General features: G+C 37.8%; 1 protein-coding gene across 1 annotated transcript in view; it reads right to left on the minus strand.

The window, feature by feature from the left end:
* DNAH8 (dynein axonemal heavy chain 8) overlaps positions 1–23,997 on the minus strand; it is a 272,886-nt gene extending 248,889 nt beyond the window's left edge. Inside the window, exons 1-8 of the mRNA XM_046640515.1 lie at positions 23,893–23,997; positions 23,650–23,784; positions 19,355–19,439; positions 16,286–16,437; positions 15,360–15,549; positions 14,287–14,450; positions 7,915–8,091; positions 5,585–5,698 (exon numbers count right to left, since the gene is read on the minus strand). Coding sequence (XP_046496471.1) covers positions 5,585–5,698; positions 7,915–8,091; positions 14,287–14,450; positions 15,360–15,549; positions 16,286–16,437; positions 19,355–19,439; positions 23,650–23,784; positions 23,893–23,982 — 1,107 coding nt within the window. The 5' untranslated portion in view covers positions 23,983–23,997. The remainder of the gene's footprint in view (positions 1–5,584; positions 5,699–7,914; positions 8,092–14,286; positions 14,451–15,359; positions 15,550–16,285; positions 16,438–19,354; positions 19,440–23,649; positions 23,785–23,892) is intronic.
* Positions 23,998–25,061: the final 1,064 nt, after the last annotated feature.

The raw sequence follows: 25,061 nt of genomic DNA on the forward strand, positions 1-25,061 counted from the left end.
AGTACCCCTAACCCCAGCGAAGAAGGCTGACACTGTATCAAATGGGTCCATCAGGAAAAAGTCCTTTATCCAAATTTTCAACATCATTATTTGTAACAGTAGATCCTTGAGCAATCAGTTCTTACTTATCTACACATGTCCAGACATTCTATATATAAAATATATAACAGTAGATATGCCTAAAGTGCAATAGCAGGATGATAAAATGAAGCATTAAACATAAAACTTCTGAATGAGAAATGGAAGCATAAGTCCTCTGCAATTTTCCTGCTCAACTAACAGTTACAAATTAAACAACAATTGCTGGCTACTTTTAATAAGAATAAAGAAAATGAGGAAAAAAGAATTTTTGAAACTATACAAATAGTGGGTGTATGAGGGGGAAGCAATTCTATGACTCAATTCTACCAGTACTTCTTTAATTTGAAAAGATAATACTTGCAACATTCCTACATCAGAGAATATGAAAAGCTCAATAACAACAAAATGATAATAGTAATAATAATAAGGTACATTCGTGGGTAAAGCAATTGAACAAAGTTTTCAAATTACTAGGATGAAAAGAACACCAGAACTAAAAGATCTGAAAATCATATGAATTTAAACAAGTCTTTTGAACCAAGAAGTTAAAATTAGTATGCCTTAAAATTTAGAGGTCTTGATAACAATAAAAAGCATTGTTGTCTTTCTTCCAAGTTTTTTTATAATGAAAAGCTTTAAATATATAGAAAAGCACAGAGAATAGTATAATGACCACCCACACCCATCACTAGATTTGACAATTGTTAACATTTTGCTATATTCACTTCATCTATTATTTTTTACATCAAGAGCTACTTGCAGGTACTCCTTCTAGAGTAGGGTTTGGGTATAGGTGTATTTAGTATTTGCATCTTCAGCTCTTGTGAGTAACCCCAACTGCTTGTGAAGTGATAATCCTAACTTTTCTCAGGCATGAATTTTAATTGCACATGTCGTAAAGCTGAAATCAAGTCACTGAGCCACTGAGTGACCCAAGCAACAGCCATATTTCTCCATCACCATATAATTTGGTTTTCTTTACTCATGGTCATGTACACAGAAACACCTAAGAAGTGATATAAAATGTTCTTACATGGAACAAATTTTAAAAGTTCCCAACAAAAGTCCAGTTGCTGGTACTAGGGGTAAAAGTGAACAGAGAGGGAAGTTTTTAAAAAGTCATAAATCTTTGCAAACAATAATAAGTTTTAAATAAATTAAAGTCCATCATCTAATTATAGAATCAATTACAAGACTACTTCTGAGAAGTCTTCCTATCCTCTCTCATGGTGCTTCCTCCTGGAGGATGGATTCCCACGTGGCAGTACGAACCGCACCTGCCCAGGACTCTCAACCCCACATCTTTCCCGCTCCACCCACATTAAACTCCTTGGCTACCAATGTCCTGTTGGAATGGCTATAAACTGTCCCTAAATGTCCTTCTTCTCCAAATCTAAGTGATACGGGAGATAGACTCTTCCCCTTTCCCTGCTTGTAGGATGAAACTAGCATTTACTCTTCCTCCAAAATTTTGGTCAACCAAGCCATATGGTCAACAGTGCCATGTATGTGGAGGATTTGACCATCTCTCTGAAAATTAGAATGGAGACTACTGAACATGTGTAGCAGACACTAACATAAATTATTTTGAGAGCCTTTTAATTTAGAGAATACCTTGAAGAAGCAGCATAGCGAAGTGGGAAAAAAACACAACCCATAATGCCATAGAGTGCTGGATTCAAATCCGGTCCCACCACGTATAGGTGTAGAAATGCTCAAACTCAGTTTCCCAATCTTCAAAATGAGGCTTGTTTGCAAATAGAAGGAAAATGTATGGAAAGCATGTAGTACAATACCTACAATAATCTTTAATCTTTAAAGATATTTAATCTTTTAAAATACCACTGTCTGGGCATATCTCCTGCCTAAAAATGATTCACAAAAGAGGCAAGACTCAGTCAAAATTGGGAAACACTGCCCTAAGTTCTCAACAAATACTAACTCCCACTAAATTTCCCTGACTTCCTCTCTCTATCTAAAGGAAGGATAGTTTGAGGGCCGGCCTGGTGGCATAGTGGTTAAGTTCTCACACTCCGCATCGGCAGCCCAGGGATCGCAGGTTTTGATCCCAGGCGCAGACATAGCACCACTTGTCAAGCCTCACTGTGGCAGCAACCCACATAAAATAGAGGAAGATTGGCACAGATGTTAGCTCAGGGCCAATCTTTGTCACAAAAAATAATAGTAATAGTAATAATAATAAAAATAAAGGAAGGATAGTTTTCTTTAATTTTCATATTTCATAGGAAATACTATGAAATGCTAGATAACTTATGAATCAAAATTAAAACAAACTTTAGGAAAATAGAAGCAAATAGTAGTGCTAATATGTTCTTTAAAGGAACTCTACAGAATTATTATGAGAAAAGTAGGTTAGAAACTAGAAGATGGGTCCTATCCTGCATCACTGATTACCTAATCAGTGATGTTGGCAGCCACTATGCCATGATGAGTTTTGGTTTCCTAATATGTAAACTGGCAAGTATCTACTATGGTAGGTAGACAGATAGGTAGCTTCTAAGATGGCCCCCCAAATGCTCACCCTTGTGGTATTCATATCCTTCTATAATCCTCTTCCCCTAAGTGTGCACTGGCCTTCCTGACTTGCTTCTAAAGAATAGAATACAATAGAACTGATGTGATGTCACTTGAGAGATTAGTCTACAAAAAGATGGCGGCTTCCAACTTGAGCGTTCTCTCTCTTTTTTTTTTAAGTCAATATTACTTTATTTAGATCAATTTCCTTGGCCAATAAAAGATTTTTCAAAAAACAATAGGTTTAGTTAACACCTCCATCACCTCACATAATTACCATTTTTTTTGGTGTGGTGAGAAAATTTAAGATTTACTCTTTTAGCAACGTTCAAGTATATAATATGGTCTTAGGGTTGTTTCCATATCTTGGTTATTGTGAATAACGCTTCAGTGAACAAGGGAGTGCAGATATCTCTTCAAGATCCTGATTTCATTTCCTCTGGATACACACTCAGAAGTGGGATTGCTGGACCATATGGCAGTTCTACTTTTAACTTTTTGAGGACCTCCATACTGTTTTTCCCTAGTGACTGCACCAATTTACATTCTCACAAACAGTGCACCAGAGTTCCCTTTTCTCCACATCCTCACCAATACTCAGATAGCTCTTTTCTTTTTGAAATTGCCATTCTAACAGGTGTGAAGTGATACCTCGTGGTTTTGATTTGCATTTTCTTGATGATTAGTGATGTTGAGCACCTTTTCATGTACCTGTTGACTATTTCAATGTTTTCTTTGGAAAACTATCTATTCAGTTCCTCTGCCCATTCTTTATTAGATCGTTTGTTTTTTGGCTATTGAGTTGTATGAGTTTCTCATATATATTAGATATTAACCTCTTATCAGATATGTGGTTTGCAAATATTTTCTCCCATTCTGCAGGTTGCCTTTTCATTTCGTTGATTGTTTCTTTTGCTGTTCAGAAGCTTTTCAGTTTGATGTAGTCCCATTCATTGATTTTTGCTTTTGTTGTTTGTGCTTTTGGTATCACGTGCGAAAAATTGCCAAAGCCAGTGTCCAGGAGCTTTTTACCTATGCTTTATTCTAGGAGTTTTAGAGTTTCAGGTCTTACATTTAAGTCTTCAATCCCTTTTGAGTTAATTTTTGTGAGCAGTATAAGATAGGGTTCCATTTTGTTCTTCTACCTGTGATTATCCAGTTTTCCCAAAACCATTTATTAAAGAAACTATCCTTTCCCCACCAAGTGTTCTTGGCTGCTTTGTCAAAGTGTAGTTGGCCATATGTGCAAGGGTTTATTTCTGGGCTCTCAACTCTGTTCCATCAGTCTACATGCTTGTTTTTATGCCAGTATCATACAGCTTTGATTACTGTAGTTGTGAAGCATAGTTTGGATTCAGGAGAGGTGATGCTTCCAGCTTTGCTCTTCTTTCTAAGGATTCCTTTGACTATTGGAGTCTTTTGTGGTTCCATGCAAATTTTAGGATTCTTCTTTCTACTACAGTAAAAAATTTCATTGGAATTTTAATAGGAATTGCATTGAGTCCATAGATGACTTTGTGTAGTACGGACATTTTAATAATATTCATTCTCCCAGTCTATGAACATGGGATATCTTTCCATTTGTTTGTGTCTTCTTCAATTTCTTTCATCAAACTCTTATAGTTTTCAGCGTGTAGATCTTTCACCTCCTTGGTTAAATTATTCCTGAGTATTATATTGGTTTTGATGCTATTGTAAATGAGATTATTTTCTTTATTTCTTTTTCAGATGTTTTGTTGTCAGTGTATAGAAACACGACTGATTTCTGTATGCTGATTTTGTATCCTGCAACTTTACTGAATTCCTTGATTAGTTCCAACAGTTTTTTGGTATATGTACATGTATATGTATAATATCACATCTGCAAGCAGAGAATTTTACTTCTTCAATTCTGATTTTGATGCCCTTTATTTCTTTTTCTTGCCTAATTGCTCTGGCTAGCACTTCCAGTACTATGTTGAATAGGAGTGGTGAGCATGGGCAATCTTGTCTTATTCCCGATCTTAGAGGAAAAGTTTGCAACTATTCACCATTATGATATTAGCTGTGGGTTTGTCATATATGGCCTTTATTATGTTGAAGTATGTTCGTTCTGTACCCAATTTGTTGGGAGTTTTTATCATGACATGATGTCGCATTTTGTCAAGTGCTTTTTCTGCATCTATTGAAATGATTATATGATTTTAATCTTTCACTCTAGTAATGTAGTATATCACATTTATTTGTGTATGTTGAACCATCTTTGCATCCCAGGAATAAATCCCACTTGATCATGGTGTATGATTCTATTAATGTGCTGCTGAGTTTGGTTTGCTAGTACTTTCTTGAGAATTTCTGCATCTACATTCATCAGGGATATTGACCTGTAGTTTTATTTTCTTGTAGTGTCCTTGTCTGGCTTTGGTCTCAGGGTAATGCTGGTTGGGTACTCTCTCTTGCTCACTCTTGGATCATTTACCCTACGGAAAGTGAGCTTCCCTGTGGAGAGGCCCACATGTTGTGGGACTGAGGCCAAACACCATGTGAGTGGGCTCAGAAGTGAACCTTCCACCAGTAAGCCTCCCCTTCACATGAGACCACATTCCCAGCTAACATCTTATCTGCAGCCTCATGAGACCTTGAAGCATTCAGCTAAGCTGTGCCTGGATACCTAACCTACAGAAAGTGTGATCTAATAAATGCCTATTGTTTTAAGCCACTCAGTTCTGGGGTAATTTGTTATGCAGCAATGGATAACTAATATGTTTGTCTTTCTCAATTCACAAATGAGATTATACCTATAATGATGCTACATATTTAAATGTGGGTTAAAATAACAAATATAGTTTATAATTCATTGTAGATATATAATAGGAAATATATCTTATAAATAACTATTCTGAAGTATAAGATTTTCCCAATACACATCTATTAAAGTTATTTTAAAATGCATTAGTATTTTAAACTACGCTTTAAAAAACATACTTACTAGGTCATAATTATAGAGAGGTTGACACACTTTTTCTAGAGTGTACAAATATCTGACATTATCCTTTGATTCATTTGCTGTATCGGTGATTCTTGCATCTAAATCACGCCAATTCTAAGAAAAAAACGTATAAGAATTCTATGAAACATCCAAATATCTCAGGGTGCTAAAGTTTAATCAAGAAATTCAAGCTATCTTTCCTAATCACAAGTATACTAAAATAGTAGAAATTTAAATGTGGTTGATATATTTTTTCTTATCTTCAGACAAAGTTATTATAAACAACTTGAATGAAGCCTCGTCCCATTTGCAGTTAGCATCCTGTCTGCAGACTTAAACCAGACCTGCTTCCACCTGGAGTGACTTTTGTAGGTTAGTTATTTGTGACATTACATTACTCTGGGTCTTCAAGAATGGGTCAAGTGATTAAAACAGATCATTATTCCAAGAAAACATTCCTATCAGCAGAGTGAACTTTCATATCCAGCAAGAATGTGCGGAGATGCTCAGGGACTATGGCAGATTGCCTCACCCAAAACATATGACAACTGATTTATAGTCACAGTAATAAAGAACTCTTAGAATAGGTACCAAACAATATCTGAAATTTTTTAAATGGGGGAAAGATATAAACAGACAATTCACAGGAGAAGAAATGCAAATAGCCAATAAACTTTAAAAGATGCACAAATTCACTATTAATAAGGAAAAGACAAAATACAGTAAGCCATTTTCCACATGTCAGATTGGCAAAAAAAAATAAATAAATAACTCATAAGGAGTATTGACAAAGTTGTGGAGTATACACCCTAGGGAAATACTTGCATGTATGCACATAGAAGCTTTAACTGCAGCAATGTTTGTGAACATATAGGAAAGGATCAATTTTCCTCAAAAAGTTAAACATAGAGTAGTTACCGTTTGACCCAGAAATTCCACTCCTATGTATAGACTCAAGAAAAATGGCAACATATTTTCACACAAAAACTTGTACAAGAATGTTCATAGCAGCATTATTCATAACAGCCAAAAAGTGGAAATACCGAATGTCCATAAACTAACAAACGTGATATCATCAATACAATTGAATACTATTCAGCCATGAAAAGGAATGAAGTACTGTTGCATGCTACAACAAGGATAAACTTTGAAAACATTACACTAAGTGAAAGAAGCCAATAACAAAAGATCTCATATTATATGACTCCATTTATATGAAATGTCCAAAATAGACAAATCTACAGAGATAAAAAATGGATTGGTGGTTACTTAGGGCTGGGGTAGGGAGAGGGGAACAGGTGGAGATGAGAGGTGATAGCTACAGGGTACAGGTTTTCTTTTTGAGGTGATGAAAATGTTCTAAAATTGATTGTGATGGTTGCACAACTCTGTGAATATACTAAAAACCACTAAATTGTACACTTTAAATGGGAGAAACGAATAGTATGTGAATTATATCTCAAGATTGTATAAAAAAGGAAATGACTGTCTAAAAACAAGAAAATAATTAGATAAAACCTGGTACATTAACATTTTGGAAAACCACACAGCTCGATCTGACAGGTATAACTGCAAGATAGGCTATTGGGAGGAGAAAGAGTTGAAGAATAACACAGTATGACACTATTTATGTAATTAAAAAAACTACAAACACAAAACAAAACTATGTAATTTCATAGGTACCTGGCATGCTCATATATAAACGCCACACAAGGTGTATTAAAAACAAATACAGTCAAATAGAAAACAGTGGTTGTCTCTACGTGTTTATCATTCAGGAATAGGAGTTATAGGGTGGTAAGATGTGTAATTAAGAGAGACCTGTTTCATCTGTACTATCTAAATCTTTCATTTAAAAAAAACAGTATTCATGCATTATTTGTATTATGTATATTTTTTTTTCAAAGGAAGAATAAAGAAAAAGAAAGGAACCTTGAAAGAATCAAGCCAAGCTGTTAGTAAAGATGACCTCCAGGAAAGAGGTGGAATAGTGGGAATGAGACATGTGATGAGATGGCATTTTTGCTTTTGACTTTCTATATAGTTCTTTACCTCAATGAGCCTGTATACAATTTCCAAAACAATTTTTAAATAAATAGCAATCATCTCATAGTAGTACTGTCAAAATTGCTGCGTGAAATAAATCTTTATTTCTATACTTCCTTTGCCTCTTCTGGAAATAATTGTGGAAAATGAGAAAGGCTTACTCAAAGTTTAACCCTTCTAAATACAGGATTCTGATATATGATGCAAAAAAGCAGTTCAAGAAGGATAATTTTCCGGTTGGTTGTTCTGAAGTATACTCAACTTTCAAATAAAAGGTCTTTTACCTTTAACAGTTTGGAATGTGCAACATTAAGCACGTTTATGACAGCCTTACAACTTGGCCCTTTAATCTGTTCAATGATATAATTGAATTTGGCTGACATGCGTTTCCAGTGTTCCAATTCAGTGAGTGGACCTGAGTCATCAGCTTCTTTTCTCATCTGTTCACTCTCAATAAGTACCTGCAATCAAAAAAATCCACAGGATGTAGAAATGTTACTTTCTTCTTTGTTAAAACCGCATAATTTGCATCTTTACAAAGAAAGATAAAAGTATAAATAAGATTCAACACTGAACAATGTTAAAAACTCCTAGCAAACTAGGAATAGAAAGGAACTTCTTTAACATAATAAATAGTATCTACCAAAAATCTACGGCAAATGTCATACTTAAAGACGAAATTTTAGAAAATATCACTTTAAAACCAAAGACAAGTTTGCCACTATCACCATCCACTTCTATTTGACCTAGTAATGAGGTCCCAGAACAAGGTAAATAAAGCAAACAAAAGGTACAAGAATTGAAAATGAAAAATAAAATTGGCAAAGTCACAAATTATATAGTTGCCACATTTAAAAAATTCAAGAATACCTGACGACAAACTTTTACAATCAATAAAAGTGAACAATTCAGTAAGGTTGCCTTATATATACATAAGTATGAGTAGCCTTTCTTCACAAGCCATCCAACAATCTGAAAATGCAACTTCTAAAAGGACAGCATTTGCTATAACAAATAATAACAAGGATAGGGGCTAGCCCCATGGCCAAATGGTTAAGTTTGCATGCTCCACTTTGGTGGCCCAGGATTTCACCAGTTTGGATCCTGGGCGTGGACCTAGCACCACTCATCAAGCCATGCTGAGGCAGCATCCCACATAGCAGAGCCAGAAGGACCAACAACCAGAACATACAACTATGTACTGGGGAGCTTTAGGGAGAAGAAGAAAAGAAAAAGAAGACTGGCAACAGATGTTAGCTCAGGCGCCAATCTTAAAAAAATTAACTAATTAAAAATAACAATGGGGGGCTGGCCCCGTGGCCGAGTGGTTAAGTTCGCGCGCTCCGCTGCGGGCGGTCCAGTGTTTCGTCGGTTCGAATCCTGGGCGCGGACATGGCACTGCTTGTCAGACCACGCTGAGGCAGCGTCCCACATGCCACAACTAGAGGAACCCACAACGAAGAATACACAACTATGTACCGGGGGGCTACACAACTATGTACCGGGGGGCTTTGGGGAGAAAAAGGAAAAAATAAATAAAAAAAATCTTTAAAAAAAAAATAAAAAAAAAAATAAATAAATAACAATGACAAGATATCTAGAGATTAACAAAAGACATGCAAAATCTTTTTGGAGAAAATTAGAAAATTTACTTTCAGTGCACAAAAGAAGACCTACATAGATGGAGAGATATATCACATTCATGGATGGAAAAGTTCAACAACATAAAGATGGCAATTTTCTTTAAATTAACGTATACATTCAATGAAACTCCTATCAAAATCTCAACAGGGTTTTTCATGATATTTGACAAACTAGTTTTAAAATTAATTTGGAAGAATAATTAACCAGAAATAATCAATGCAATTTTGAAGAAAAATAGAAAATATCACTTTAAAACCAAAGACAAGTTTGCCACTATCACCATCCACTTCTATTTGACCTAGTAATGAGGTCCCAGAACAAGGTAAATAAAGCAAACAAAAGGTACAAGAATCGAAAATGAAAAATAAAATTGGCAAAGTCACAAATTAGAAAGGGACTCACCATGCAAAATGTTGATTTAGTAAAAAGCTACAGAAAATAAAGCAGCATGATCAGAGTACAAAAAACAAGTAAGTAGACCAGTAGGATAGACAAAGGGGCCTGTAAACTTGATATATTACAGAGGTGATATTACAAATTTGTTAGGAAAGAACGGACTATTAAATAAACAGTTCTGGGGCAATTGGCTAACTATAAGAAAAAAGACAAAATTAGATTTCTACTTTATATTATACACATACACAAAAATAATTCCAGATGGATTAAAAGCATAAATGTTAAAAATAAAATGATAAAACTTTTAAGGAAAAACATAGGACACAGGGATAAAACTATAAAGGAAGGCACAGAGCTGAAGATCATAATTGTCTAGAAAGTGGTTGCTACTAGAGGGGAAGAAATGGGAGTTAAAATTGGGAAGAGGAATGCAAGGGGATTGTAAGGTGCTGGTAATGTTCTATTTCCTAACTTGTGCAAACCTTACACAGGTGTTCATTTTGCAACAATTTGTTTCTTTTATTGTACTCATTTTTATATATTTCACTATGTAAAATAAATAAACAATTTAGGAGAATGTCTTCATAACATTGGAGCAGGAAAGGGTTTCCTAAATAAAACACAAAAAGCACAAATTTCCTAGGGACTGAAGGTAGCTAAATGGAGGCTAGATTACCATTTGTAACTAATACGTTTACATTAAAATGTAGAACTTTCACACGACTAAAGACACTATTATCAAATAAAAATGCAGGCCACAATGGGGACCGACAAAGGATTAGCATCCAGATATTATTCAAACTCTACCAATTCAGCAGGACATCATGGAGCAATCTGAAAGAAAACTGGATGAAGGATAAGAACAGGCAAAGAGGAACAACAAAGAGGAAACCGAAATAGCCACTAAATATGCTCAACCTCAATAGTATTCAGGGTAATGCAAAAGAAATCAAGACCTCACTGCACACCCAACATACTGGCAATGATTAAATCTGGCAACCCCAAGTGTAAGGAAAGATTTGAAGAAATGGGAGACTCTTGAACACGTGCAAAGGAGACCTGAACAAAGATATTCACTGAATGTGTACTATTGTTGTTTCTAACGGCAATAAAAAGTAGAAAACAGGAACCAGCCTAACGAGATAGGGCTGTCCACCACTGAAGCCACAAGGCCCCTGGCCCAACAAGATAAGGCCCCTAACCAATTGGCAAGCTAGGAGAATCAGATAGAGACCACCAGAATCCACATTCCGCAGCCTTGGGACTTTCCCGGGTTTAGGCTTACACATGCAACCTAGCGCCCAGGAGTTGGCTGACAGTGACCTCTTGCCTCACTACCATAGAAAAAATCACACCCAGGGGTGGAGAGCTAGCATGCTAATGATACACGTAGCAACATGCTGCCAGACAGCACAGGCACAAACACAACGCCACCTCTACATGCCATGACAGAAGACATCCCCTGCTGCAGCCTGATAAAAACCCCACAGTATGGCTAATAGTGGAGGAGCCGCTCACCTCTCTCTCTCTCACTTCTTCCCTTTGTCATGACTGGCTTCCTGGTGCACAAGCTAATAAACTTTCTAACTCTTCACTCCTGCTTATTGTCTCTTTTGATTTCTATCCTGGGGGACAACAAGGACCCAGGGCACCAGTAACAGAAACATTCTACATCCCCTATTCTGAGGGAATGAATGAATAAACTTCTCTACCTCCTTAAACAGAGGATACTAGACATAGCTTAAATGTCTGAAAATATACATAATAAACTGACTTCTTCATAGAGGAACACCAGACAGGAGTTGTGAATAAATTAAATTTACTTGTATCAACATGGGTGAAAGAGAATGTTAAATGAGGAGGGAAAAAGGATGTAAAAAAAAAAAAGCTGTAAAAGGACACTCCATGGTATTATACCATTTATGTAAAGATTTTAACCACAAATACATATTCTGTATTTTTATAATATATAATTTATATATACAATTTATTTTTATATAATATAAATCTTATAAATATGCAAATACAATAAAAATGTAAAACTTGAGGGAATGGGAGGAGACAACATCAGAATAGTGTTCATATAGAGGGAAGAGAGGAAAGCATTGGAAGCTTTAGCAAAAATAAGAGATCTGAAGCAAATATGGCAATAGGTACTATCTGTTTAACCTCAGTGGTAGTTACAGGGGTGTTTGTTATATTTTCTGTATTTTTTTGTTTGTAATTTTTCATAACTTAAATTGTGGTAGAATTTTTCTGGGTTTTTTGTTTGTTTTTTTTTTTGCTGAGGAAGATTCACTCCAAGCTAACAGCTGCCTCCAGTCTTCCTCTTTTTTTTGTATGTGAGCTGCTGCCACAGCATGGCCACTCACAGACAAGTAGTGTAGGTCTGCACCGGGTGCCAAAGAGGAAAATGCCGAACTTAACCACTAGGCCACTAGAGCTGGCCCCAAATTGATAGAATTTTTAAGAACACAAATGAGATAAAATACATAGTTGATTTTTCAAACCCAGGATGGTTCTATCTTTAATCTATGAAATGCTTTTAATTTTAACCATGGTTTATGGAACTCTTTCCTAACCTCATTACAAGCTTCTCCATGCGCTTCAACAGAGATACTGGACACAATTTAAACTTGTCTTAAATGGCTGAAAGCCTACACGATTTAAATCACTTTTGATGTTTAATTCCTGTTCCACCATCACTCATAGATGGTAATCCAGCCTCAAATTAGATACTTCCAGGGATGCAGCACATTCCATTTTCGGGGAGGGGGGAATACTGTGAGAAAGCTATCCTGATTTCAAGATAAAATCTCTCTCCTTATAACCACCACACTCTTTCCAGTCTTACTTCTGCCTTCTAGGGCCACACAGTGCAAGTTTAATTTCATATGGAATCCCATCAAATATTTGAAGACATAACGTCACTCTTAAATCCTCTTTTTTTCCAGGTCAAACATCTCCACATACTTTTCTTGAACAGCATTGTTCATATCCTTGGCCCATTTTTCTCTAAATTGCCCATTTCTTAATGATTTATTTAAGTTTTTCATATATCATGGATACTAACTCTTTGTTATAGATGCTGATAATATTTTCTCCCAGAAGGTCATTTATCTTTTAACTTTGTTTATGGTGGTTTTTGCCATATGGAAGTTACTATATTTTTTTTTAGTAGTCAAATCTGTTGGTTTTTTCTTTCATGGCTTCTGGGTTTTGTATCTTGCTTAAGAACATATTAATATAGTCTGACATTATGTTCTGGAACATTTACAGTTTTTGTTTTAACATTACTTTTTTAAGACTGGCTATTTTCACTCACCCTGTTTTTGAGATTCATCATGTTGTTGCATGTATCTCTTTTTCTAGTTTGAGCTTTCATATTTATGTCTATGATCCATCTTGAATTAATTTTTGTGTATGACAAGAGGTCAAGGTTTGTTGTATATATAATTTTTTTAAAGATTTCTCCCATTTCCTGCACTGATTCTACTTAATTGTAGGCCATTTACTGAATTTTCTCAACTTGATTTCCTTATTTCAAGTTGCTAAATCTCCTTATATCGAGTCATTTTCTTTTGCTCTCTCATTTTTTGAAAGAAGATCTATATCACTTGGTCATAATAATTGGAGAGGATCTCCTCAGCCATGGTGTAGAACAGAGCTTGATTTCCACATTGGGTTACAACTCCCCCTTCCTCCAGTGACATAGTAGGTGGCTGCAGGAGGTCTCCCGTGGGCAGTTACCCACTTCATTTACCTAGGGACACCAGGAAGCAAATTCTGTGGCCAGCACTCCAGGCCTTGGTGGAATTTCCAAAGTCCTCCAATTTTCCCCTCCAACTGCATCTCCCTCCTTCCAGCATAGTTCTAAGAGAGGCAAGATCAGAAACGCTTTCCTCTAACTCTTGCTTGGTCAAGATTTTTCTCCCCTAGTCCTCACTTAACTGAAGATTTTCTTCTCTAGTTCCAGTGTCCTGTGCGTATGCACTAGAGATCAGTGAGTTGGCTCCTAAGGTCCTCTTTCAGTTTAAGGAAATTAGATAGCATCTGACTTTTGGCAGTGTTGATAGACTAAATTGGCACCTCTCAGAATGTTGACGTATATCTCATTCTTATCACTGCTTTTCTTACCACTAGAGAAAATTTATTTGGCCACAGAGTTGCAGACTTGCCACTATAGTACTGATACGAATGAGCCTATTTTGAACTTCTTTGCCAACACAGACAATTCTGTTGATCAACCAAGAGCTCCTTATTTAGCGTCTAGCACTGTGGCTATAGTCTCTCTATTGTGTCCTCTTTCTCTCTTATGAAGAGCATATACAATAAACAAAGTATTAGAGATAAATGCTGGCTATTCCTGGTTCTTCATTATTTCCTTCTAAACCCATATTGGTACAGTTTCCTCCCTGAACTGAGAAATATCTCAAAATTGATTTTAAGTGGTCCGTAGAGAACAATGATGTTGCACGAGAGCCAAGAAAAGGCTGAGTTTCATAAAAGAATCTGGAAAACTCCTCTTCCCTTTACTCTCAGGGACAAAACGCAATGACTAGGACACAGATGAGAACCACAGCTCATATCTGATGAAATTACCCGAGGCAGCTCACCTGTTCGATCTGTTTGTACCATATCATCAGCACGTCCTCTAGCTGACGAACAGTTTCTGAATTATTAGCTGCGACCGTCACTTCTTCAAAGGTATGCAGTTTGGAAAAATCAACACTGTCTATCGTCTTTAACTTAACTGTTCCCTCAATACTTATTATAGCACCTAAAAGGGATAAATTAGTATTGAGAAGAGGTGTTTAATGTCAAAGGGTTAAATGTCAATGTGTGGTTTCAAGTTGTAATTATGAAAATGTTAAAGTTCTAATACTTTATAGAAATATAATGCCAATTGAGTGTTAGATTGTGACCATGATTTGTTAATAAAATTGTATATTTTAACAATATGAAATAATATATTTTTTAAAGTTCACAATAAAGTATATATTTTTTAATATGGTGAAATTTTTCACAAATAATATAGAAAGAGAATCCTCTTGCTACAATAGAAAATAAAAAAGAAAACATATCTGGGGCTGGCCCCATGGCCAAGAGGTTAAGTTCCCGTGCTCTGCTTCGGTGGCTCAGGGTTTCACTGGTTGGGATCCTGGGTGTGGACATGGCACCGCTCATCAAGTCATGCTGAGACAGTGTCCCACATGCCACAACTAGAAGGATCCACAACTAAAAATACACAACTGTGTACCAGGGGGCTTTGGGAGAAAAAGAAAAAATAAAAAATCCTATTCCTGCAAAGACCCCTGGAAAGAGAGGTTCTAATGATTTGCTATCTTTCCTCTGGGTCTCATAATTATTTTGATTAACATCTTCTTACAAGATGGAATTTTTTTTCACTAATTTGTTTTGTTTTGTTTTGTTTTTGGTGAGGAAGATTGGCCCCAAGCTAACACCTGTTGCCAATCTTCCTCTGCTTTATGTGGGACGCCTCCATAGCATGGCTTGACAAGCTGCACCTGGGATCCGAACTCGAGAACCCCAGGCCACCAAAGCAGAGAGCACAAACTTAACCACTATGCTACCAGGCAGGCTCCTCTAATGCTTATTTTTAATAACCTATCTTATAGTTAATTTGCTCATCTTTAGTAATTTATTAAACATTAAATTTTATACTTACCATCTAAAAATGAAAGGTATCTATTGATGGTTTCAGTGAAAAGGTGTTTTTCAGATTCTCCTTGCTTGGACTGGTTTAAAGCACCCCAATTATTTGTTGCAAGAATAGCTGGTAGAAATATATTTGCCAGCATTTTCCTAATCCCAATTAGGAGTCCTTTTGATGCATCCAGAACAGTAAATAGTACATCCTGAAAGGGTGGTGTTCAAATGTTATTTTACATGCCAATCCCATTAAAGAAGTGTGGATCATAACCTGTTTTCCATTGCAATAAGCACAGACAATATATTTTATAAACTGTTAGGGCAACAAGTGGTTGTGGATATTAAAGTTCTAAAATCCACCAACGCTTATTGTGCCCCCATTTTAACCATTCACATGCTTGCTCAACAAGCAGACACTTCCCCGGTGCTCTAATTTCTGCTTAGGGAAGGAGAGATGGCCTGGAGCCCACACAACGTCAGGGAAAGGAAACTGAGTCTCCCGCCTAAAGAAAGTTCTCAGTTCAAAGTTGTCCTGTCCATGAAAAAGGGTCCAGAAAAACTCTGTCAGTCCAGGGAGAGAGCAACCAAATTAGCCTGTGCCCAGAATTTTGAATGGAAAACATGTTGGTAAAAGGATACAAACTTTCAGTTATAAGATGACTAAGTTTGCGGATCTGATGTACAACGTGGTGATCATAGTTCACAATACAGTATTATATACTTGAAAGTTGCTAAGAGAGTAGATCTGAAATGTCATCACCAAAAAAAGAAATGGTAATCATGTGAGGTGATGGAGGTATTAGAGTTAATGCTACGGTGGGAATCATTTTGCAATATCTAAGAGTATTAAATCAACTTATTGTACACCTTTATTGTTAATTATATCTCAGTAAAACCAGAAAAAAAAAGTCAAGTACATATTTGAAAAAAATGTAAACATACCTCATAAATATTTTTATTATTTATAGCCACATCATTGCGACAGCGAACAAAAAATATACAAACGCCTTTTAGTTTCTCTGGGGCTGCGCTGTCTATATACAACCTCATCATTTTTGCCCCTTTGGCTACTCCAGCAAAAGTTCGACCACATTCTGAAAACACAAGTGAAGAATTCAGCATATGATCACATAAGTGACCAAATGTTATAAACTACGGTAGATCTTACACTATTGGTTTTTTCTTTACTTTATTCTAAGAAGTTTTCAATATGACTGCAGAATAAATTTTTTTGTCTACAGAAAGATGTCAAGAATTGCCGATCTTAAATTGCCACCTCCTCTGGCGCCTTTCCCTACTTCTGCACCTTTGCTCCTCTGGCCTGGCCTCCAGCAGGGCCTTCACACAAACTGTTCTCCTGTCCCATCCAATCCTTTTTCTTCCTAATTCCTGCTTATCTGCTAGATCTCAACTGAAACACCACATCTCCTGGAAGCCTTCACTGACTCCCTCGAGAAGATCCAGTCCCCTATTGAATAAATACACTCATAGCACCCAACTTATATTAAATCCCTCTTTGAACTAATTTCTATCCAAATCAATCATCTAATTATAAATTTTTCTTTAATTTTAAAAAACCATTAAAAATGAGAATTCTGTTTGATGGTTGGTTGCAATATTAATATGCAAAAATCAACAGTCTTCCTATTTACAACAATAACCAATTTAAAATATGATAAAAGAATATTTAAATCCCCATCCCAAAATCACAAAAAATGCTTTGTCTCAAGCATTCCTTCCTTTGGGTTTGGGGATTCCTCCTGTGCAGTGATTCTGGAGGAAACCAGTCTCAGAGGGTTGCAAGGGTGGGCATGTGAAAACTAGACTAATTAGACTGAATAGAATATAACTATATTGGTACGAGAGAAAAATAGACCCCCTATTTGTTTAAAGACACTCTTAGGATTTCCATTATTTACAGCTGAACATATTCCTGGCTGACAGATCCATCAATTGGAGAATGGTTTCTAAAAATCACAATGCAGTTGTACTAAGGGATACTGTACAGCATTTTTTAAATGAGATAAATCTATATGTAATGACATAGACTATGTCTAGGCTATACTGTCAAGTGCAAAAAGCAAGTCAAGAATAAAATGTATTATATGATCACATTTTAAAAATGATAATAAGCATTTATATGTTAGCACATGCATACAAGAAAGACATGTAGAGGAATATTAACCAAGTTGATAAATGCATTACTTTTGTAAGTAGCAAAAATAATGATTAAAAATATGTCTATCCTTTCTCTGGAAATTCCACTCCTGGGAATTCTTCCTAAAAAGTCTTCCTAATACACATAGAGTTGAGGCATTGTTCAAAGGAGCAAAAAGTTATAAACAGTCTAAATTCTAGCAATAGGAGGTAAGTTTTGAAAGTAATAGTTACATTAGTCCAATGAAATACAATGCCACTCTTTAAAATTTAATTGTACAAATGTATCTAGGACATGGAGAAGAGAATATCATCAAATTTAAAAGCTATCATAGAATGAGAGTAGAGTTGGATCCTATTCTTGTAATACATAGACATGCTAGATATATAGATATATACCTAACTATATATATATACACACACTCTACAAATACATATCTAACTTTAACTCTCTCTCTGTCTCTGTCTCTCTCTCTCTCTATCTCTCTATATATACACCAAAGAAGTTACAGAGGAATATTCATCAAGGAGTTAACAGTGCTTATTCCAAGTGAGTGGGAGTGTGGGTGGTTTTTAGTTCTAATTATAGATATTTCCTTATATTTCTATAATTTTCAGCTATTGTTTTAATTTTTAATGAGGTATGAAAATACAGACCATACAATAATGTCACAGGATAAGAACTGTGAGAGACAGAACATCCACAGAGTAGACCTGGTCATTAATTATGAGTACACATGCTTTGTTGGGGAAGAAAGACATATGTATTGAACAATGAGATGAAAATAGAAGAACACAATCAAATGCTGTATTTCACAGTGCAAACTCTAAATGAGACAGGAGTGGGTAGGAGAGTGAGGGATGTGGTTTGGAACACTCTGGGAAGGCTCTGTAGAAGAGAGAATGCATGACGTGGTCTGGAGGAGCGGTAGGGTTTAGCTGAGTGGAGAGAAGAAAGACATTCTGCGAGAGTCGGGAGGGCAGAGAAAAGGGCACAGAAATGACTTGGTACATACAGAAAACATGAAGAGATCAGCTTAAAAAGAGCAAATTCACGTCTGAAAGAATAGACGAGATTAACCAAGTACTGTGTATCCAGGTTACTACAGGCCTTAGAGGATAAATGAGGGGTTTGGACTCAATCCAATAACTAGCAGCAGGATAAAAGATTTACTTGGCAGGACTAAGTAGTGTGAACTTCAGAGAGGAAATCTGGGAACAGATACTGGTTTTCAATCTGGAATCCTAGGGCAGGCATGAGGTAGGAGCCTAGCCTAAGGCCGCAGAGGAGGAAAGTGAGGAAGAACCAACAGGAAGAACACTAAAAGTAAAAACCACAGGACTTAAAAGATAAGTAGTCTGAGACCAAAGGATGGTGCACACTCCTACGTATGAAGACAAAAGTTTAGCAACCTGGTAAAATGTTCATCATTTTAGGAATAATGTGAACAGTAGGGGAAGCCAGATATTGCAGCTGACATCTGCAGCAGACACGAGATGCTGAACCAGGACCACAGGGAGCGGCTGCTGAGCTCTCAGGGGTTTCATGATAATTTCTAGTCATCTGAAAACATCCACCTATTTCAGGGAAAATGCCATTAAATTCTAGTGAAAATGTGCATTCCTCAAGAAAGGACAATATTTTCTGTAACACATTTTCTCCTTAAATCCTTTTGGTAATGCCTGAAATAGATATTTGAGCTGAAAATGTATTATTTTTAGGACACTATCTTTTCCACACGTAAGCTTCTAGTAATGTCTTTTTATGAATGTGGGATATGGATAAAAGAAAAGATATGTTGTACTTTAACATTCATGAACTAATAGCACATTACCCTTGTAAAACATCCTTACCCACACCAGGAACATCTCCTTCCTGGTACAAAAATTTCAATGTCTTACAACCATCTTTCATAAAAAAATGTGTAAATGCATCCAGCTGTTAAATAAAAGAGAAAATGATGATCAATAAAATGACTAGGGAAGTACAATCAAATGAACCAAGCTCTATGCTAGACATTTTACATACCATAACCTTCATCATTTTTTAAATTAAAAAAAAAAATGAGCCTCAAGGAGTTTATTTAAGATACACAGTGACAGGTATAGCAGAGGCAGGATCAGAATCTATTCTAAAAATTACAATATTGGGACCAGCCTGGCAGTGCAGTGGTTGAGTTTGCGCACTCCACTTCAGTGGCCCAGGGTTCGCAGGTTCAAATACCACGTATGGACCTACATACCACTCATCAAGCCTTGCTGTGGTGGCATCCCACATACAAAATAGAGGAAGACTGGCACAGATGTTAGCTCAGGGACAGTCTTCCTCAAGCAAAAAGAGGAAGATTGGCAACAGATGTTAGCTCGGCACCAATCTTCCTCACCAAAAAAAAGAAAAGAAAAAGAAAAATATCAAATGCAATGAATTCTTGTTTTTTAGACACAGTGTACTCCTGAGACCAGCAGAGTGAATATTATCATGGGCCAAAATCATGACCGTGGATTAAAAATTTACTTATAATACGTAGCATTTTACAAAGAGTTCATCTGAGCTTCACCACAATCTGGCACTAGCTAAGGTGGCATTATTAATGGCCCTCTTGCAGAAGAGAAAACTAAAGCTAAAGAGAATTTGAGTGAAGGACCCAAAGGCACACAACCACAAGGACGGAGCCTGCAACTGGACGCCAGCCCTGGGCCTCCAGATCTGTGCTCTTTCCACAGAACCATACTGCTGCTGCCTTGACTTTAGGAAACAGTCGTGTAAGCCGGGAAAGCAACATCTGTGACTATCTTGATCAGTGCTAAACGAAGGGAGAAGCAAAACTGGAAGCAGCAGAAGCATGAATGCCAATGTGGTGGAAACCTCTGCATTGGTCAGGGTCCTGGCAAGAAAAGGAGTCCCATCAAAGGGGTTTTTGAAGAAAGAATACAATACAAGAATACAAGAATACAATAAAGAAGCTATTTCAGGAGGCCAGAATAGGATTAAGGGAAGCGTGGCACTCACTCCAACAACAGGACTAGCAATGAAGGAGAGCCAGTACCACCCCAAGGCCTGGAAGGGTGGGGGTGGGAGACAGTGCTATAGCTGGATGCAAGTTGAGAACTGGAGCTGTGGGAGAGGGTATGCTCAGGAGGAGCTGTAGTTACGGGAGGACATGACACTGACCAGAAACAAGGCCAACTGGGAAGAAACCAGACTTCTCTCCCCTTCCACCCTCTAATCTTCTGCTGGGGCCTCCCACTGCCTGAGCTTTGTGGCAGCCAGAGAACAAGGGAGCCCAGATGACAGTTTCATGAGAGTTCAGCCTTCCAGGCCACAGAGCAGGGTGGAGAAGAATAGAGAATGGATCTGAAGGCAAACAAGGTAACCATCACACCTTCCGTTGTCCTCAGTGTTGTGGTGCCTTTAACAAGTGCTTGTGCTCTGAATTGTACACCAGGCTTCACATAAAAGGAAAACTTTTCCATGTACCCAGTTTCCTAAACCACCACACCAAACCATGCCACCCATTGCTCCTTGTTCCATCTTTTTACTCACTTGTCCACCAATCTTGATGCCAGTTTACTATATGTCCTTGCCTTATCCTTTCAACCATATAAGCACTCTCATCTCTCCCAGATCTTGACATTGGTTTCCCTCCTGGTTGTGCTATCTTCCCTCCTCTGTGGCTTTGCAATTTACAAACAACTCTTAAGGAAACACCTTTCCTGGCTTGATTCTTCCCTTAAGACCTAGATTTCCTTTCTTGTAGCCTAACCAGTGTCTGGCCTGGTCTGTGACAGGCTAAAAGGAAGAATCTAACCACTTAGACCCAAATTCCAAGACATACCCCAGGAATGACAAGTGGAAGGGTTTGGAGGCATATGGCCCTCCCAATTCTTGGCCAACAAGCTAGTCAGTGAGAAAGACTCCCTCTAAGCAGAGAAGCTTAGCCCAGAAAGCCAGCTGGCAAATATTTAAGGGTGAGATTACTAGCTCTGTGGCACGCATCTCCCTGACTTAGTCCTAGGTGCTGTCTGCCACTGAAGGCACTGGCCAGACTCAAAGTCCATGCCTAACCTTTGTAGAGTTGCTGGGATTCCAATAGCAGGGTTAGCCAAATTTTTGATGTAGCAAATTTCAGGTGAAACAAAGTTGATCACCAACTGATTTCCTCTCTAACCAAGGGAAGGAATGGTCCTCGGGACAGGCCTGAAGCCTGGGCCTACTTAGAAACACTCTCTTAGAAACTGGCCTTTCCTTCATCTCATAGTCATCTACTCAGGCACGTGTATAGGGTTGTTTTGTACCACTTTCTTCTACTTGGAGAATAGATAGACACACAGCCAGAGTCTCCAGAGGAGCCAAAATAGTCAGTATGGAAGGGAGGCCAGGAGAGTATTAAAGCAAATTAAAAAAACAATACAAACAAACAAAACCAACCCAAGAATGGCAAAGAGAATCCTCTTACTATATGGGTGGTATCATCCACAGCCAAGGCAGGCTACAGAATTTGTGGGGCCCAGTGCAAAACGAAAATGCAGGACCACTTGTTAAAAAATTATTAAGAATATCAAGATGGCAACAGGAGATCATTAAACCAAGTGCAGGGCCCTTCAGCACAGGGGCCTGTTCGACTGCACAGCCCACATGCCCATGAAGCTATCCTTGACTGCACCCCTACATTCCTGCAGGGAACACTGGGGACTTGGGAAACCACACCCTACTTCCAGGTGCTTGCTGCGGCACCTCTTGTTTTATGTAACATCTCCATGCATTTTTCTATCCTTTGCCATTAAAATCACTCAGAGTTATTGACCTCTCTGCATCAATCACATTCCCATCTCAATGTAACACACTAACAGAGCATAAAAACCAGCAATCCCATTCACACAGTCAGGGGACTGCCAGTTCTAAAGTTTTATAAGGGTCCTGGAAGAAATGAAGAGCAGACAACTTTCCAGAATTTGGCAACACATTGCATCAAGCAAGAGAGAGGCTCTTTTAGGAACCATTCCACAGAATCTTAGCTCCTAAAGCAAGCTAAAGAATTTTGCACAAGTTCACTGGTCCCTGTAAAAGTTGGATGTATGGACCCCAACGATGACAACCTCACCAAACACTGCCCCCACCCCAACTCTCTCACCAATGTCTTCAGTGAGCCAATCGGCTCACCACCAGCATGTACCTGCTCACTGGTCTTGCTGAGACTCCAGTCCAGTCCACTCCTAAAGTTGATGAAAAGCTCAAGTAGCTAGTAGTAATCTTATTGAAAATTAATTTAGCATCAGAGATATGGGGAAGGAAGCTGTGACACTGCTTCTGAGAGCTACTATGAAAGCCACAGCTTATCATATATAATTAGAGTGACCATATAAATTCATCCTCCAAAACTGGGACCTTTTTAGGAGTGACCCTTTTAGGATGCCAGGAAAGTAGGCATAATCCAGGGCTGGCACAGTGAGACATATGGTAATTGCCCAGTTTTCTACTAAACTCATGCAATAGTCACTGTTCCCTAGCTCATATTTATGTAGTTTACTTTTCTATCTAAATAATCTGCATATGTAATTCATATAACCTGTACTTTTAAAATATTACTCTACCTGTGCTTGACTATCTCTCTAACTTCTGAAGAAGCCATTTTGAGTCAGAATCTTAGCCAAATTCTAGCTGCTAACTCTTCTCTTTCCTTCCTCCTCAATAATAGACCTTACTAGAGATATCAATCAACTGGCTATAACTACATAAAATAAAGCTTCTCTACTCAGTAAAATTCCAACCTCTCTTTCTGAATGTTTTGTTGTTCATGACAATGATGCCAGTTTCTTAAATCAATCACTTTTCAAAGAGCAATTTAAAAAGTAATGGGGGCCGGCCCCATGGCCAAGTGCTTAAGTTCTCGAGCTCTACTTCAGCGGCCCAGGGTTTCACCGGTTTGGATGCTGGGCACGGACATGGCACCGCTCATCAAGCCACGCTGAGGTGGCGTCCCACATAGCAGAGCCAGAAGGACCTACAACTGGAACATACAACTATAAACTGGGGGGCTTTGGGGAGAAGACAAAGAAAAAAAATAAAAAGAAGAAGATTGGCAACAGATGTTAGCTCAGGTGCCAATCTTTAAAAAATGAATAAATAAATAATGATAAGACAAACTCACAGACAGAGAATCCAAAATTAATTCTTCAACTGTTACTAAGTCCAGGCCAAGATTTTCCGATAGAATTTCAAATATATATTTGTATAAAGGGTCAATTTTCAGTCTTCGGCTTTCCCTTGCATCTCTAAATCTTGCCTGAAGAAAGAAAACTACGTGTAAAAACTGTAAATACGAAGAAAAACCACCAATATATTTCATTTGCATTAAAGAGACACATATAAAAAACCTTATTATAAGCAAAACCTGTTTCTCCTTCAATGTTTCCTGTAGATTTGGAATGCCACTCATGCTCCGGCGAAATTTGGATGACCTACGGGAAGACTGAGAGAGCATTTCAGAAAGCACTGATTGGACCAATCGGGGTGCAGGCCTAGGTCGAACTCTATGCGGATCCGGCTCGTCATCGTCTGGAAGAATTATCTTTTCCTCAGAAGGAATGAGATTCAGATAATCGCTTGCAGAAGGCGAAGGACCTTCTTGGAAAGGATGGGCAGCATCTTCCGCAAAGGCTGCCTCTCCTGGAGGGGGCGGGGATTTTTCTTTCAAAGGAGGTGGAGCCTCATCTTGCAGATCCGGAGGGGCAATATCTTCTGAAGGAGGGGCTGTCTCTTCCGAAGAAGGAGGAGCTGCCTCTTCTGGAGCCCTTGGGCCAACTTGTTCAGCGCTCATGTTGTTCCCTCTTTCCTTCTGCAGAACACTTTAAACTTCAAAACCTAGGATTATAAAATGTTTTCTTTAAAATTGCACTGTAAGTTGAGTGTTATGCATTAACTTAATCCTCCCCTTGAAGCCAGACAGGTAGCAAAATCATTTTTTTCTTCTTTATTGTCTAAAGAAGCTAAGTTTACAGGGCTAGAGAGATTATTTTTTTTTAAGGGGGATAGCACGCACACACACACCCCTAGGGGCTTTTGCAAACTATAAGCGCTCCTCCTGATTACGATATGCCCCCAGAGGGCTGCGCCTCCACACACATCCCATCCCTGTCATAGGAACCACTGCAACTGGTGGGAGGGCACCTGTCTTCCGTATGCAAGGGCTGAAAAATGATTGACAGCCACTGTAGTAGAAGACCCATTGGTGATCACCGCGGAGATGCTGACTTGTCCAAGAGACCAAGCAAAGAGCTACATGAACCGAAATGTTCCTTGCTTGGAGGAACTCTGTGATATAACACAATTCTCCAACCAGATACTCAACTGCCCATCCATCTACCTCATCTATATGAGCATAACCGAGAACTCTGCAAAAGCATAAAATGTCCTCTTAGTAGCCATAATGAATATCCCAACTCCAAACAAAATTCATACTAAAATGTAATTATGACTATTTATTGAAGCAATGGTATCATAGAAAGTATAAGTCTGACCTACCCAATCAGAGAAGCTCTAATTATAAGGGAGTGTGGGAGT

Source organism: Equus quagga, chromosome 15, assembly GCF_021613505.1.
Source record: "Equus quagga isolate Etosha38 chromosome 15, UCLA_HA_Equagga_1.0, whole genome shotgun sequence".
Classification (NCBI taxonomy): domain Eukaryota; kingdom Metazoa; phylum Chordata; class Mammalia; order Perissodactyla; family Equidae; genus Equus; species Equus quagga.